The sequence below is a fragment of the Anabrus simplex genome, chromosome 3, assembly GCF_040414725.1.
Source record: "Anabrus simplex isolate iqAnaSimp1 chromosome 3, ASM4041472v1, whole genome shotgun sequence".
Classification (NCBI taxonomy): domain Eukaryota; kingdom Metazoa; phylum Arthropoda; class Insecta; order Orthoptera; family Tettigoniidae; genus Anabrus; species Anabrus simplex.
This window is the reverse complement of record NC_090267.1, coordinates 50,703,089-50,720,040: the sequence shown is the minus strand read 5'-3', so window position 1 is coordinate 50,720,040 and position 16,952 is coordinate 50,703,089. Positions and strand designations below refer to the sequence as shown.

Here is a 16,952-nt window from a genome sequence, read left to right as displayed (position 1 = left end):
TATCATTTTATTTTCCATATTGAAAGAATCTCAATAATAATAATATAAGAGAATTTATTGGACTCCAACCTATTCAATACATTACAGGATGTTAACATTTTTAGTTAAACATCATTAAAATGGAGACGTGGGATGAAACATGTCTATGTCTCCATTTTAACGATGTTTAACTAAAAATGTTAACATCCTGTAATGTATTGAATAGGTTGGAGTCCAATAAATTCTCTTATATTATTATGCACTAGCAATGCGTCTTGGTGGGTGTGCTAAGTACCAACTGATGAGCCCAACTTAGCATATGGGGTGAAACGCAGGCAAACAAGAATGAGTTAGCTGGAAAATTTATAATTTATAATGTCCAATAATGGACCATTATATTGGCATTTGTGCTTATCATATAATAGCTTGCAGTGGTGTTGCTACCGGCGTCCTAGTCGGCCAGTGTCTTGGAAAGGTGCGGTATCCACTGATGAATCACCTATGCTGCGCTGGCGTGAAACACTATTTTACAACCGACTTTCCTGAATTTTATTTAGTTACCTCTATCTGAAGTCATATTTTTGGTTGGACACATATTTGTTTATAGAAAGAGGAATTTGGAGTAATTTATCAAGGAAAATATTTTATAAATTTGCAACTACTTTGAAATAATTTAAGAAAAAGACCTGGGAATCTGCCACCAGGGTGAGAGCCCTAAAGTCAGGGGAAGAGTTGTCCCATTAGAAAATGTGCAGTGTATGACCCCAGAGTATTGCGGCTAGCTGAACAGTCTGTCACAGACATCAGTGTCAGGAAGATGACAACACATCGCGAGATAACTGACTTTGAACGTGGGATGATCATCGGTGCACAGTGCATGGGTCATAGCATAGAGGAGATTACACGCAAATTTGGGTTTCCGAGGTCAACAGTGTCAAGGGTGGATCTTCAATAATGGAGAGAGAGAATGTTACTAACCGTGTAAACCGCCACACGGGAAGACCACAGGTGTTTAACGAAGGACATCGTGTTGCCTCCACAGAGCCCACGCTCAACGGGCTACTGTGAGTCAGATCACCGCCCAATTGAATGTTGGGGGTCAGGAACGCATCTCTACCAGGACAGTAAGGAGACAACTGCACCGCATAGGCTTCACTAGCCGACAACCAACTCTTATCCCTTTGCGGCGTGTGGTATGATCTGATGAATCCCAGTTTCAGTTGTATTGAGCTTATTGGGCGCGAGTGTGGCGTATGCCCCACGAAGCTATGGATCCTGTGTGTCAACAAGGTTGTGTCCAGGCAGGAGGTGGCTCAGTTCTGGTCTGGGCGGCATTCTCAAGGTCGCAATTAGGGCCCCAGTGTCCAGTTGCAGGGAGCACTGACACGGGCCCATTATGTAGACATTCTGCATCCCTTTCTGGCCCTGGAGTACCCTGATGGAGATGCCATGTTTCAACATGACATTGCACCACATCACCGCTCTGTGGTAGCACGCAGGTGGTTGGAGGAAAGCTCCAGTAAAGTTACGACTGTGGACTGGCCCTCCAGATCCCCCGATCTTAATCCACTACAGCATTTATGGAATGCTGTCGATGCTGGTGTACACTCCATGAACTCCGCACCAATTATGGGTAGCAGCGCAAGATGTGTGGGTCTAGATCCCTCCAGAACGATTCCAACATCTTAGAGATTCGATGTCTCGCCGTATTGCTGCCATTTTGAGGGCTCGCGGAGGAGCAACTCATTAACATCACATGCAGTATCTTCCTATCGCTTTTGGCCACTCAGTGTATATGGTTAACAGACTAGGAGCATACACACTTTGGTTCAAAGAAACCAGCTGCACAGTGCACACTGAGACTTGATCAGTTCAGAATGGTGAAATAAAAGAAACTGACTTAATAATATACTTTAATAATATAATGTACAATATTCTTTTATTATAAGAGCATTTGTAATATTAAAACCAAAGTTATTCTAACACTTTTCAATCTATTGATAATGAATAGAACCTGGAATTTTAAGTGCTAATAGGTTTTAATGCATACCTAACTGGCAAGTAGCATCTAAACCTCCCTAGAGTTCCATATATTTTAAGAGTTCTAATAGACCATAATATTTGTCTAAATCTCAGTGCAGAACTGTTATGCCGATGTAAAAACACTTGCTACTCGCTCAAATAGGTTTAAATTTTAACCTATTAGTACTTAAAAATCTGGGTTCTAGAAATGAATATTAAAGTTCTTCTATCAACAGTAAGATATGTTCTGAATACTTCTTTTATTGGCACAGGATCCTTTAATTTTTGCCTGTACTTTCTTGATAAAGTCTACTTAAGATGGCTGTAATGATATATAATACAACTTCTGTCCTGCAGTGACCACAATCATTGGTTCAGCATTATCTTCTGCTATGTCCATAAACAGGATTGGCTCAGAAGATACTGGCTGCTTCCACTTGTAGCAATCCAAGTCGAGCTTCAGGAGATCTTCAGGCGTGTTTATCAAATACAAGTAGATGATACCTGCAGTACAGAAAATTGAACAACTTTAATTTAACAGACATATCAGGCTCATTTAAACACTTCTACAAGGATAATACTTTAAAGCAGTGACATGATAAGTTGAATACTTCAACTCGTTTAAATCAGATCAACGTGAGTAAAAAGACACTTGGTCAGCCTGGATAGTCCTGAGTGTGGCCGACTGCTTTCTGTTGACTGATTCCTAACCTAAACAAGAAAACAGTTCTTTTTTTTAACTAAGTACTGAGACTTTCTTCATTTAGTTTTCGTATATATATTAAATAATTTATATTCTTACGAAGGCCTGAGACTGCTATTTGGTATACATTTGAGAAGAATTGAGAATTTTTGTTTTCTTGCATATTTATTTAGGTATTTTTCAACTGCCAGCCATTGTTAGTCTAACGAATGTGATTTCTGGCAGAAGATATGTTATTACTATTTCAGTACTACAAATATGATTACTTTCATTTTCATGCCTCAAATAAGTGATCTGGTTATACGCAATAATAACATGGATTCAAGTAAACTCTGAATACAAGAAAAATTTGAATTCCCTCAATTGCCTTTTACAGAAAACATTGTGATGATATTAAAAACTATTTTTTAAAATAGTATGTGTTTGGTCCATCTTGTCAATACACTTTTTATAATTGAAAATTATTTATTCATACGTGTTTTAGGAACATAGTCATTCCCTTCATCAGTGAAGTCCAATCAAAGAATACAAACAATTTAACACTACCTTTTGTTTAGTCCAAAATTTAAAGATTATATCCTATAGACATGATATGGACTTTTGGGCTTATGCCGTGTCAAGAAAACAAGGTGAAATTCTTTACAATTTGCAGAGAACTTTGCTCTGCGTCTTCAGACGAAAATCTCTCGACTGTTACCGAGGATGTCTACTACAATAACGGGGGTCTGAATTTACGATTGTTTCACCGTTGGAGCTGTAGTGGTATGCTCGTTTGTCACCAGATGGTCCGCTGTATGCTGGCACAGCGCTCTAAGCAGGAGTAACAGAGAGGACATCAGAAGAATCGGGGACGAATGTGGTAGAAGAAATAAAAAGAAACTATTAAAATAAAATGCAACAAAAGACACCAGGATAGAACAGAACAGAGCTGAAGAATGAAAAAGAAAGTATATGGAGAAAAACCAGAGGATGATATGAGGCTGTTAGGGGGAAGGCATAACCTGTGTACACACTAACACACCAGGAAATGATTAAGGGGCCAGAGCATGGGAAGGATCTCAAGTAGTGTTCGGTTTATTATTGGAGCAGGTACAGAGACGGATAGTATCGCAGGGTGAATAATAGATGATAAGCCTTTTTGATAGAATTTATTAAAAATATTCACAGAAATATCACCCTGCAATTGAATTTCAAACTCAAATTTCCAACCAATATTTTCCAAAAAGTGCAAAATAAAAGATCAATGCTATTATCTTCTGAGGCGTCCAAAATAAATATTACTCTTTTATAAATTGTATACACCCTACAGTTCATCTAATATGAATTCAAATACAAAAATATCACTTTGCACCTTGAATTTTATCAAGTTCATCACTTATGGTGCTGACCTACAGTCTTTCTAATATTTTGAGCATAAAATGAACACACACTGTCATGAAAAAGTTGATAGACTAAACAAAATATTTGGTCACTTGCTTTATGTCTCTACAGTTCAGTTAAGTTGAAAAGTGAAATAAATAGTGCTCTTGTAAATCCTAAAATTAATCTATGCAAAATTAATTCAATTAATTAATGATTTTGAAAAGGAATTTACAGTCTAAAATCAAGATATGAACCTCTCTTGAATGATTATGAATTAAGAGTTGATATTCACATGAAGCACTTGTTGGAGCACTGTAATTAACTGAGTGCTTAGTAAAAAGTCAGTCTGTAGGATTACACACTCAGAATATGAGAAGATCTGCTTACAAGTGTTGGAGTTGTGCTGTACGGCGACTTGGTGCCTGGAACATTCCGCAGCGTGCAGCCAAGGCTCGAACTCAGCACCGGCGACGTGTTCAGTGAAGATACCACGTTAATCTCCCTCGTCGACGTCCCTCGATGGGTACCATAACTGAAGAAACCAAGTAAATCCCACGTTGGAAGCGACGTTCAATGTAGCAGAATCTCACAGCACTTTGCCAAGATTTCCGTTGTTCTTTGAGGTAATGTCGGAACACGGGAAGTTCAATTGTCACTATAGAGCTCTCAAATAACACTAGAATTGATATAATACACCAACACAGATTGTTTCTATTCTTATATTAATTTTACGGTGTTGAATTAGAATTCACAGCCCATGCTACGGAAAACACAGTTTTTATATACACACAGTTTATGGAATTAAGATTTAACACAGTTCATAATTGTCACTAATTATGTCTGAGGTTCGACCGTAGAATCACAGTCCATAAGCACTTGAAAAATATTATTAACAGCAGTCTCTACCACAGTCTCTGAAATAACACTTCATAAATTAAGGCAATTTTATGGCTGGATTTACAACACACGGTTCTGTACTACTTAATATAGTCATAAAAAGTCCTTAATGTTCACTGAGTTTCTCGTAGTAGTGATCGAAAGATCGAGAAAGTGCACAAGAAAAGTAGTTATTTCTAGTCCTGTTATTGGACGAATGTCGAGTGAAATAATGTCTCATACAGTTTACTGTTATACTATCGTAGGAGAAATACGTCTCAGATTGATTGAAATGGTCTCAAATTAGGATTTTAGTTCACCACATGCAATGACTTTGAATCTTGTCACAGTTCAAAGATACAGTTCAGAATTACGTGAAAAATGGTAAAGTTCACAATGTCGTATACTGATCAGTAAAATACTTGACACTTCAATCTGCACTTCCTATCATAGCTTCACTCCGTTAACACAATTCTAAGTATTATATCACGACAATTTAGTCGGAGAGACTTTTAGAATATTTCCGTCGTTGCGGCGCGGCAGAAACTTTACTTATGACGTCTTCGTACCATTTTCACAGCGTTCGAGCGTGGCCACTACTATGTCCTCGCGAATTGCGACGGAGCATACTGCCCTTCATAAATGCTGAACATACACACACTGGTTATAACCTTGGTTCACTGACCTATTTATACCGGTCTGCGAGCAGCGCTCGGAATCAGGTGATGAAGGGGTGATAATTCCTTCCAAACTTTAACTTTTTTATATTTCGAAAACCACTGGACGGATTGACCTCAAATTTGCAGGGTTTCACTTCCAGAATATTGGCCACAATTCAGTGTTGGTCTCATTTTAATTGGTCCAGGCATTAAAAAGTTAATAAAATAACTTTCGAGAGAATTCTGAAGGGGAGGGAAGCTATAGGCAGTGGTGATGTCACTTGACCTTGCTCGACTTGCGCTCTCCCTCACGCAGCGCAGTGAGAACGAGAACCTTCTCTCACACAGCTGTTCATGCATCGGAACTTACTTGTACGCTCATAAACAAAATTTATAACTCGTATGTGCCAGGGGCTATGCCTTCCTGGTACAGTATCCACAATGATGCATACGAGATGCTGTCAGTTGGTACTGCACCCTACGGGTCAGGGTGACCACAGTATTTTCCCAACTAGTCAGTTATATATCTCAGGGTATTCATGCCTCCAGAAAAATGGTTAATTTTTCTATGTTTTGGTTTAACGTGTGTTCAAAGAGAAAATAACGGCATCATATGCGGTTCAGAATTACGTAATTCAACGCTCAGTAGTGGATTTTGTGAACGTAAACTTCAGTCAACCTTTCGAAAAACACATCCGCATAACGAGGACCTTACTCACTAAGTACAACTACTGACTACCATTATAAATGAAAACTCATTCCATTCTATAAAAATTAATCAAGAAACACATTTATTAAACTATCAAGATTCGCGAAAGAAATGGTTAATGTCAAATATTGCTCATAATCTTCCAATTATCAACCTAATAAATAAATATTTTAATTACTGAATCAAATATTCTAGGTCAGTGCTGCCTTACTCCTAAACTAAGTTTACATATCTTAACATTCTGGGTCGCGTATTCCTGAAATGAATTGTTGCTTTGTTTCATCTTCCTATTAAAATTTACATCTGGTCACTTAAGTATATACTACATCAAAGTCTTCAGACCACGGTCAAAATTCGGTATATTAATAAATTATTCCATCACTCACGGTGTTAATTATACACCCTGATCAAAAATACAACCATTACATTGTTCAAGTTATCGCGGAAATGAACTGAATTTGAATAAAGTGACCTGAATACAAATATCAGTGACCTAAGTTACATTGAAAATTATCTGAGTTCGTTGGTGCAGACTACAGTGAAGAAAATGAAATATTGAATGACGCACTAAGTTTCTCGGTCCGATTGCCACTTAAATTACGGCTCCTAACTAAATATTCGCTCTAATAATATTTCAGATTAACAAAACATCGATGATATCCTACGTAAATCTCAAATAATTTCCCTACTCTAGCTAGATAATTTCTTATGTAACGTATTCCAGTTCAATACGCACATAGTCAATAAGCATTTTTCATATATAGATGTGCAAATGCCTACATAAAGATATTTCAACACTACATTATCATACTAGTTGCATACAAGTTTGATCTTCCACGCAATTACCATTCATTCAGAATATGATACAATCATGTATTCATTTACCCATCACCGGTTGTTATTATTGTCAAACCACTTTCACACTTCATTAAAATATGCGTAATTTTATTGTCCATACCTTGCTATAGTTCCTCCCTGGGGCATACTTATACTCCGTAGTCGCTTTACATGTGCTCCTACATCGCACATTATATATATCATATACGTTTTACTTCCTGTTAATCTGCGCAATATATCATTTAAAATACCATATGCACTTCCATTGTTTCATTATAAACCTTCGTTTCAACCCATATTTAATTCATTTAACATCTATAATTACCGCGTTTAACCTCCAATATTAATTAAACACAACGATACGTATCACTGCAATAGCGCAGAATTCGTTCCTCAAAAGGCAGTTTGTCATACAATTCAACATATAACCCCAAATTCAGTATCAGCTTAATAAGATAATAGTGGAAACTCTCCTCACTTAACAAGGAGAGCAGCGGCGACAGCCAGCAGTGCTGCCATCTACTGGCTCGAAGAGAACACTAACACAAGGCGCTATTAAAACACTACGTATTTCGACTTCGAACCCAACAACGTTCGCGTCGTTTTTGTAACATAATATAGGGAAGGAAAACGGTGGACGTTGATCTGAAAGAACCACTGGTAAAGAATAAAACAAATGTGTTACCAAATTAAATCATTCGATAGTCCTGTTATGACTAGGGCATACAGACTCAAAGAGCAAATCACACATGTAATATCTTTCTTCAACTTGATGTTTTTACTGGCTAGATTTTTCTGCGTTGAATCATTGGTTCTATTCACATGTCCCTTTAAAAGGACTTTTAAAAGAATATTTAGTCAGTAATTTTATACAGCTGTTACAAATGCCTTCACTTCATTCATTCAATGACAAAAACCTGTCAGCTATTTTTCTTCTAATTCCATGTGTGCTTTCTGATAAAAACTGACATAAACTATCTTCAATGTTCCTGATATTTTAGCACTAACCGCGCAAGTTGGCCGTGCGGTTAGGGGCGCGCGGTTGTGAGGTTGCATGCGGGTTATGGTGGGTTTGAAGGCCACTGTCGGCAGCCCTGAAGATGGTTTTCCGTGGTTTCCCATTGTCACACCAGGAAAACGCTGGAGATGTACCTTAATTAAGGCCACGGCCGCTTCCTTTCCACTCCTAGACCTTTCCAATTCCATCGTCACCATAAGACCTATCTGTGTCGGTGCGACGTAAAGCAAAATTGTAAACAAAAAAGAAATAGCGCCTAACGCCCCCCCCCCCCACCCGGAAAAAAATTTGGAAACATCATTATCATATTTCTTCATTTCTATGTGCAAATTTCCCATGCTATAATCAATATCATAAGATGACAATACATCGCTACACTCAGCATGGAGAAACTTGCTACATGCCCAGCTCATGATATAATGGTCTGCATTTCATCTAAATCTGCCCTTCTGCTCTTCATAGCCGACTGAGTACACCTAAAAATTGATTAAATGCATGGGTTTAATAATAACTTTGGTTTAAAGAAAGTATTTTCACATAAATAGAAAAAATATAGGCACGTAAACAATAACAGGTAGGCCTATACTCACAGCACTTTGTTGTTAAGAAAAATCTGTAAAATGACTTGCGATCACCTTGTCACCCATACATAGCACAAATAATTCCTCTTCCCGCCATTTCCAAAATAGTGATACATAACAAGCACAAAACAATCTGATGTACAAATGAGACACTTCTAACATACACAGCTGACACCAGTAGCAAGTGTAGTTAACTCCTCGAACCGCTAGATGGCACGCAGAAGCAGTGTCGCCAGTTCCTCGCAGGAGTTTCCACTATTATCATACTAAGCTATTTGATTTAAAATACCATATGCACTTCCATTGTTTCATTATAAACCTTCGTTTCAACCCATATTTAATTCATTTAACATCTATAATTACCGCGTTTAACCTCCAATATTAATTAAACACAACGATACGTATCACTGCAATAGCGCAGAATTCGTTCCTCAAAAGGCAGTTTGTCATACAATTCAACATATAACCCCAAATTCAGTATCTATTTTTTCAATATATACACATAGCAAAGAGTATGGTAATTTAACTTAACCAATTCAAACATGCGTCCCTCTGTGACGTAACTGGGTTTGATTGGTATTACATTACTCATGGATCATTCTAACTAACCGGGATTCTTTGAAAACAGCTGTTACACTATGTCACATTTTAAATCGTATTCCTTCATCCTTGGATAAGATAATGTAGTAAACACGTTACCATTCTGTCACGAGATATCGTCTTAAATATTTCACACTGCACTTTCTTATATTCACTGCACACTTAATTATCTCACGCTTAGGCTATTCAGATCTATTGCATATACTGGTAATACTCTACATAAGAAATTATACTACTTAATACTATTACTTAGCTCGCCATTCAATATCTCGGGCCTTAGTTGCTCTTCGGTCTGGTCGCAGGCCTTGGATTGAGAACTGGGCAGGTTCTCCACCACTGGTATCTCAGGTAGAATGACCTCCTCCACACGGGTCGGGTGGTTTTAACAGCCAGGATGACATCTCCCTCCAGGTTGGTCTATGCCGATTTAGCAAGCCATCATCTGTTCAGGAACACAGTAGACAATATGCGTCGATTCTGGAAAATATGAATTCATCATGGTTCTGCGTAGTATATATATATTTTTTATAGTGACTGCTGTCCTTGCTATTATTTCCACTTAATATAGCTCAACCTCGAGCTCTCACGTCTCAATCAACGTCTTGTTTCCAAACGATTTTGCGTCTAAGTATTTGGACGGACTTTTCAAAATTTCTGGATTTTATTCCTTCGTTACGGTATTTCAACGTTTATCTCTTCGTTTCGTTCAATATTTCCGTCCTCTCAGCTTAAGATTTCACGTTAGATATTGCAAATCTTGCTTATTTTTGAGAGCGATGTTCGGGATATCTTGTCCTTACCACGTCAATTTTTTAAGTCAGTTTTTATAATAATCTGTTTGATCCTTCTTATTTTTTTTAAAAACAATTCTATCGATTCTACACCATTGTACACCGCCTTCATAGTGGTAGGTTTAAGTTAGTCATGGCCTTCTAGCATACATCAATATCGATACCCTATTACACATTTCTTTGCCTTGGCTGGCCTCTACCTTCCGTAGGCGCCATTTTTAATACGTCCAGTAAATGCATCGGGTACATTTTATTCCCCCAGTACAGATTAAATATATTGCTTGCGATATATTTATTCTTTTGAACTATGATCGACAAATGTGACGATGCATTTCTGCTATTTCTCCATGGTTCTTTGATCGATTAATGGATTTTATTTCTCTATGGAATCGTATCGATTATTCTGTTATTATAACTGGTGTTGTTTAGCTTCTCCAAGCCTATCTCTTTGCATATCAGCTGATTCACGAATATATTTATTCTGAACTTGATTCGTACTTCTGTGGGACTTAAATTATCGTTTCTCCAGCTTTGTTTTCTGGGAAATATAGCTTCATGTTACATGCATTGTGAACGTTTTTGTATTTTCCGTCCATGCTTATAATAAGATATGCGTTATTTCCATAAGCTTGCTCAATTCTGTACGGTCCTTCATATAAATGATTGAACTTAGCGCATATTTTGGCTGGTGCGTTCGTTACTGGTGCCTTTTTAATCAAAACGAGATCGTTTTTCTTAAATGGTGCGCGAAATCTTGTATTTCGTAATCTTCTTAGTCTCTTCTCAGACTGTTGTTTTAGCCTCTCTTGGACCATTTTATTGATCTGCTGGATGTCTGGTTTCTCTTCAAGTGATATGTTTATTATATTGTCCCATGTTCTTCGTGATTCTCTATTGTGATGTACCAGGTTTGGGACCTGAGCAATTGATTCATTTATGGTGTTATTTAGGCATTCCTCTATTATCTCTATTACATCAATCCATTTCCAGTGACAATGATTGCAGTATATCCTACAGAATTTTGCTATTTCCTTCATGTATCGCTCCACTGGATTTGCCGACGGATGCCGAACTGAACATAATGTGTGTTTTATACCCATACTTTTCATCTTTTCTCGGAACAGCATAGATGTGAATTGTGTTCCCCTGTCCGACAATATTCTTTCGGGCTTGCCCATTTTAGGAAATACCTTCTCCACTAGTCTGTGTAGAACTTGCTTTGTATTTGCCCGTTGTATTGGCTGTAGCGATATATACTTTGAAAAGATGTCAATTACTACCAATATGTATTTGTTTCCCTTTTTGGCTGTCGGTAACTTTCCAAAAATATCAATTGCATACATTTCTCTTACTTTAGATGGCAATATGGCGATAGGTTGGTTACTAGTGATAAAACTGTTATGTTTAACCCGCTGACAAATATCACAGGTTTTAATTGTGCTTCTGACTGATTTCCTCAGCCCTGTCCATGTGAATTTTTCTGATAGCGTTCCAATGACTTTATCGATTCCTGCATGTCCTGTTACTTTATGTACGTGCCAAATTAATTCACATTGCAGTGCTCGTGGTACTATTATTCTTTTCTTGTGCGTGGTCTTATCCACGACCTTTGTTAATATGCCGCTCAACATCTCATATTTATTTTCTATCAATGGTTTCCTCATCCCTCTGATATTCAGCAAGGTCTTCCAGTTTTGATAGCAACTCCTCGTCTTGACTATCCAACGTTAACTGTAAAATATTCTCTTCATGGTCTGCTGGATTTCTGCTTAATGCATCGGCTAATACATTTTCTTTCCCGCTGCAGTGTTCAATTCTGAAGTTAAATTGCTGTGTATAAAGCATCCACCTAACTACTCTTTCGCTGGTCATCATTGCTTTTAACCCAAAGGTTAGTGCCTTATGATCCGTTCTGATGATCACGGGGTATTCATAAATAATCCGTCTCCATTGCTGCAGTGCATGTATTATGGCAAGGAGTTCGAGCTCTGTCGTTGTATAATGTAGCTCGTGTATTCGCAGTTTTCTGCTCGTAAAGGCTAAGTACGTTCGTTTCTTATTCTCCTCTGCCTCTTGGTATAAACATGCTCCAACACCAATATTTGACGCGTCTGCCTGGACAATAAAATCTTTTTCGAAATCAGGGTACCCTAGTTTGATGCTTTGCCTAAGCAATTCTGTCATTCTTATGAATGCGTTTTCGGCTTCCTTGTTCCATTTCCAGCGGTTATTTGCCTTTAAGAGTTCCTGGAGCGGTGCAGCTATCTCTGTATAACCTCTACAGTGGTCTGAAAAGAATCCAGTCATACCTAGGAATTGTCTTATGTGCTTCACTTTAGAAGGACGTGGGAAATCACAAATTGCTTTGATTTTTACCGGGTTTGGCTTAACTCCTTCGCCGTCTATTATATGTCCAAGGAAAAGCACTTGATTTTGGCAGAATTTTGATTTCGCTAGGTTAATTTTAAATCCGGTTTTCTGCAGGTTACTCAACAATTTTTCTAATTTTTCACAGTGTTCTTCGAAAGTCGTACTGCCAAATACTAGATCGACATAACAGTTGACAAATCCTTTTACTTCATCTGTTAGGTTCTTATCTAAGGCCCTTATCAAAACGGCAGAACTATTCTTCAAACCAAAGGGTAATCTGCAGTAGGCGTACGTTTGGTTATCAAACATAAACCCTGTTAGTATCCTTGAATTTTCTTCCAGTACGATGTGATGGAAGGACGATGTACAATCTAAGCTTGAGAAGTACTGCAGACCTCTAATTTTTTTTATTATATCCTTAATCCTTGGGACCTTATTGTACTCTGGGATAAGCCTTTCATTGAGGACCCTGGCGTCTACACACGGCCTGAGTTTTCCGTTGTTTTTCTTTACTATTACCAGCGGATTTAAGTAAGGTGTGGTTGTCTTTACTATTATTCCGTCAGCCATCATTTCCTGAATAGTTTTTCTTACTTCTGTTAAATACCTTTCTGGTACATCGTATAACTTTCCCTTATATGGCGTCCAGTCGTTGACTAATATTTTGTATTTAAAGTTGGGTATTTGACCCGGTTTATTGTCGAAAACTTCGATATGTCTTTTCAAAATTTCATAGATCTTCCGCTTTTCTGTGGATGATATTGTAGTTTCGGCCATAGTTTTCCAAATTTCAGTTTTCTCTTCCTCCTCCTCTTCGATAGCCATTATTTCTTCGAGCTTTTCAATCAGTTCTAAATCTATCTCTTGTTCATATACGTCTTTATTTTGACCTTGGCCTTCCATGATTTCAGGATCAAATTTTTCCACCATAATCTTCAAGTGTTCCCTTTCGTCCGTAATGTTATTAAGTTGTATGGTTTCTATAGATTGCGTTTCACCACTTTCTGTTACTGGGAACCGGACTTCTCGTCTTTCCATATCAATGGTCATTCGTGTCGTTAACATGAAATCTATACCAAAGATGATATTATATTTTATCCTCTTCATAATCATGAATGGATGTTCAAATCTATGCCTTCCTATCATGACTGTAACATATGCTTGCAGCTTGCAGTCAACAGATTTATCTGGGATTATTCCTCTTATTTTAATTCCTGATACAGGGATTGTCGGTATGTAGATTCTTTTAGTAAGCTCTTGGAAAAATGTTAATGCCATTACACTAATACTTGCTCCAGAGTCCACCAAGCAATGCAACTTTATGTCGGCCACTGTTACTACAATTACGGGTAAACTAAATTTTGTTCTTTCTTTGCCACGATCATTTTCGTCAAGCAGGTCATCAGGTCGAATATTCCAGTGGTCTACTTGCGCAATTATCCAACTACGAATTTTGTCGAATTTACCATTTCTTTCGCTACTTGATATCTCCTCACTTCTCAGTTGGAAATCGGAGTTTTTTTGAGGTGGCTCCGAATTTTCTACGAATTCAGGAGTATTTGGATTGAGTCTCCCCTCTTCTGCTTTCCTTCGTTTATATGATTGCAATTCGAGGCTCTCCGCTCCCTCGATGTCTCCATTTATATCTTTATCTTTTATTGCTTCTTCCCATCTGTTCTTATTTCGTCTTTCCTCTCGTAGTTGTTGTATATACCTTCGGTTTTCTTCGTTCCTACGATAATTATTCTGTCCTTTTCGATTATTAAACCATGTTCTGTTTCTAAAATGCTGTTGGTTCCTACTGCCTCGAAACCTTGGTTTATTTGTATAATATGGGTTATGTCTACTATTACTCTGTCCATATTCCCCATTAGAATTTCCACTGCATTGGCAACAACATCTCTTTCTGCCCTTCTCTCTTTGTTCGTCATGGTCCTCTGGCCTATTCTTTGACTTGTGATTTTCCCTATGGTTTGTTTCCTCGGGACTAATGGTATTTATTACTTCTTGGGCCGTACTCCGTATATATCTATTCAATGGATATGAGGATGTCATATCGATCTGCCTTAGCTTCCTCTCCATATCGACTGCGGTTTCAACATCTGAGGCTGCTAATAACCTCTGCACCTCCGGTGGGAATCGTCTTTGAATAGTTTTTATGGCCTCTAGCTCGCTTGGAGCTGAGTCTAAGTCCTGAAATCTGTGAAATTGAAAAGAGAACTAGTCGCTATATCGGGTTTGACCCGTTGACGAAAACTTTCTTGCGTAAAGTTCGATTCTTAGTTGTTGTTGAATTTCTGGACTCCAAAACTTTCTTAGGAACGCTGCCTTAAATTCCTCATAGCTGTGGAAAGTATATTTAAAAGCTTGGAACCAGATGTTCGGGTTTCCGTCTAGACGTTTTTCTATCACGCGCAGCTTCTTATCCTCTTGAATTCTACCTTCGCGAAAATGTTCCCCAATATCTCTCAGAAATTGCTTAGGTGAGGTTTTTGATGTGTTGTCAAAATGCTTTGGGCGATCGTCGTAAGTTTTTATGACGTTTATTATAGTTGGACTTTCATTTTGACTGCTTCCATTTACCAAATCTATGCTCTGCCTACTTGGATCCAGTGTTCTTGACGGTGTAGTCTCCCTCTCATTAATCTGAATCTCTATCGCTTTTTGCCGTTCACTATAATTTGAAATAACGGATTTCGTTGTCTGGTTTTCTATCTTAATTTCTTGCATCTCCTTTCTAATCTGCCTTAACTCCTCTTCCGTCCTCTCCATCTTCTGGTCCGCCTCATTCTTATCGCTCTCGATCTTCTCTTATAACTCATTAATTTTACCGGCCACCGTGCCACCAGCCTGATCGAATTTCTCCTCCAATTCTTGATGTCTAACCTTCAATCCTTCCATGCCGCTTGTTATTTCACTCAATTCGTCCCATTTCTTCTCATTACTGACTTTTAGTTCTCGGAGATCGCTGGTCAGTTTGCTAATCTCCTCATCCTTCAACTTCTTGATGATTTCCTGGCTTTCTGTAAACTGTCCTTTAATTCTGTCCATTTCTTCGTGTATCTGCTTGTTTCTATTCTCCATACTCTGAGTCATTTCGGCTAGCCTATTCTGTATTTCCAATCGAGTTCTTGTGTTGTCTTCCTTTATTTCCTCGTGTTTCTTTCTGATTTCTTCTGTCAACTCTCTCTGTTTATCCTCTTGCTTTCTATTCAGCTCTTGCAACAATTTTTGCTGTTCCTCTTTCCTTTCTTCACGTTGCTTTTGTTGCCACTCTTCCTGCTCCTTTCTTCTTTCTTCACGTTGTTTTTGTTGCCACTCCTCCAGTTTCTCTTCTTGTTCTCTACGGAACTCCTTTAAGAGTTCTTGTTGTTCCTTTTTCCTCTCTTCACGTTGTTTTTGTTCTTTCTCTGCCCGTCTCCTATCCTTCTCTTCTTCCTGTTTCTTTTCTTTCTCATCACGTTCTTGTTTTTCTTTCCTCTTTTCGTCCTCTCGTTCTTGTTTTTCTTTCTGTCTCTCTTCTTCTTGTCTCTTTTCTTTCTCATCACGTTCTTGTTTTCTTTCCTCTTTTCGTCCTCTCGTTCTTGTTTTTCTTTCTGTCTCTCTTCTTCTTGTCTCTTTTCTTTCTCTTCACGTTCTTTCCTTTCCTTCTGTCTTCTTGTTTCTTTATATATTCTAGGAACCACCACGGCATTCCTCATGCTTTTCCTGTGCTCTTTTCATTTCTTCTTGTTCCCTTCTGGTTTGCACTCTTCCCTGAGTTGCCATTATCTCGTCAATTTCAGTAATATTTCGAATAATTCTCTAATTTCCTAACCAACTCTAATTTTCAAAGTTCTCTAATATCACACAGTGTCAATAAATATGTGAAATATTTTTCAATTTCTAAATCTAAAATACCCTTAAAGCTAGCAATCAAGTCTTATATACTAAATATTCACTTAGTTTCTCAAATTATTTAAAATATAGACCTTCCTGAAGATCGATATCATCCTACCAGTTAAAGTATGAGCAACTTCCCAACGAAATCAGATCATTTTCCTTTGAATTCATTTCAGAAATAGTTTCCCAAAAAGAGAAAAATAATTACCCGCCATGTGGTATTCGTCATTTGCTTACATACTAACAATTAATCCAAATATCAAGAATAAATTCAATCATATTTTAAAATAAAGAATGAAATGTGAAGACCTACAATTATTTCAATAAAAAGGATAAAATATCCTTCTATCACTCCATCTAACAATCTACTTCTGGAAAATATTCATACTTAAACATCATTTTCTCAATACTTAATTATCAGTTTCTCATCCGAGCCTATTTTCTTGACAAATCTCCAAGTATCTCCTTCACCAACCGCATGTTGGGCTTTTTTGCTTCCCACAACGTTCCGCAATATCATTCTCTCTTGACCTCAGCTCAGAGTGTCAAAAATAACTGGCTTA

At 37.8% G+C, this 16,952-nt stretch overlaps 1 protein-coding gene across 4 annotated transcripts in view; it reads right to left on the bottom strand.

The window, feature by feature from the left end:
• Window positions 1–1,692: 1,692 nt before the first annotated feature.
• The window catches only part of LOC136865959 (uncharacterized), a 191,452-nt gene continuing 176,192 nt past the window's right edge, over window positions 1,693–16,952 (bottom strand). For all 4 annotated transcript variants that reach the window (XM_067142526.2, XM_067142525.2, XM_067142527.2 and 1 more), the window contains one exon: window positions 1,693–2,505. In XM_067142526.2, the coding sequence (XP_066998627.2) occupies window positions 2,315–2,505 (191 nt within the window). In that variant the 3' untranslated portion in view covers window positions 1,693–2,314. The remainder of the gene's footprint in view (window positions 2,506–16,952) is intronic.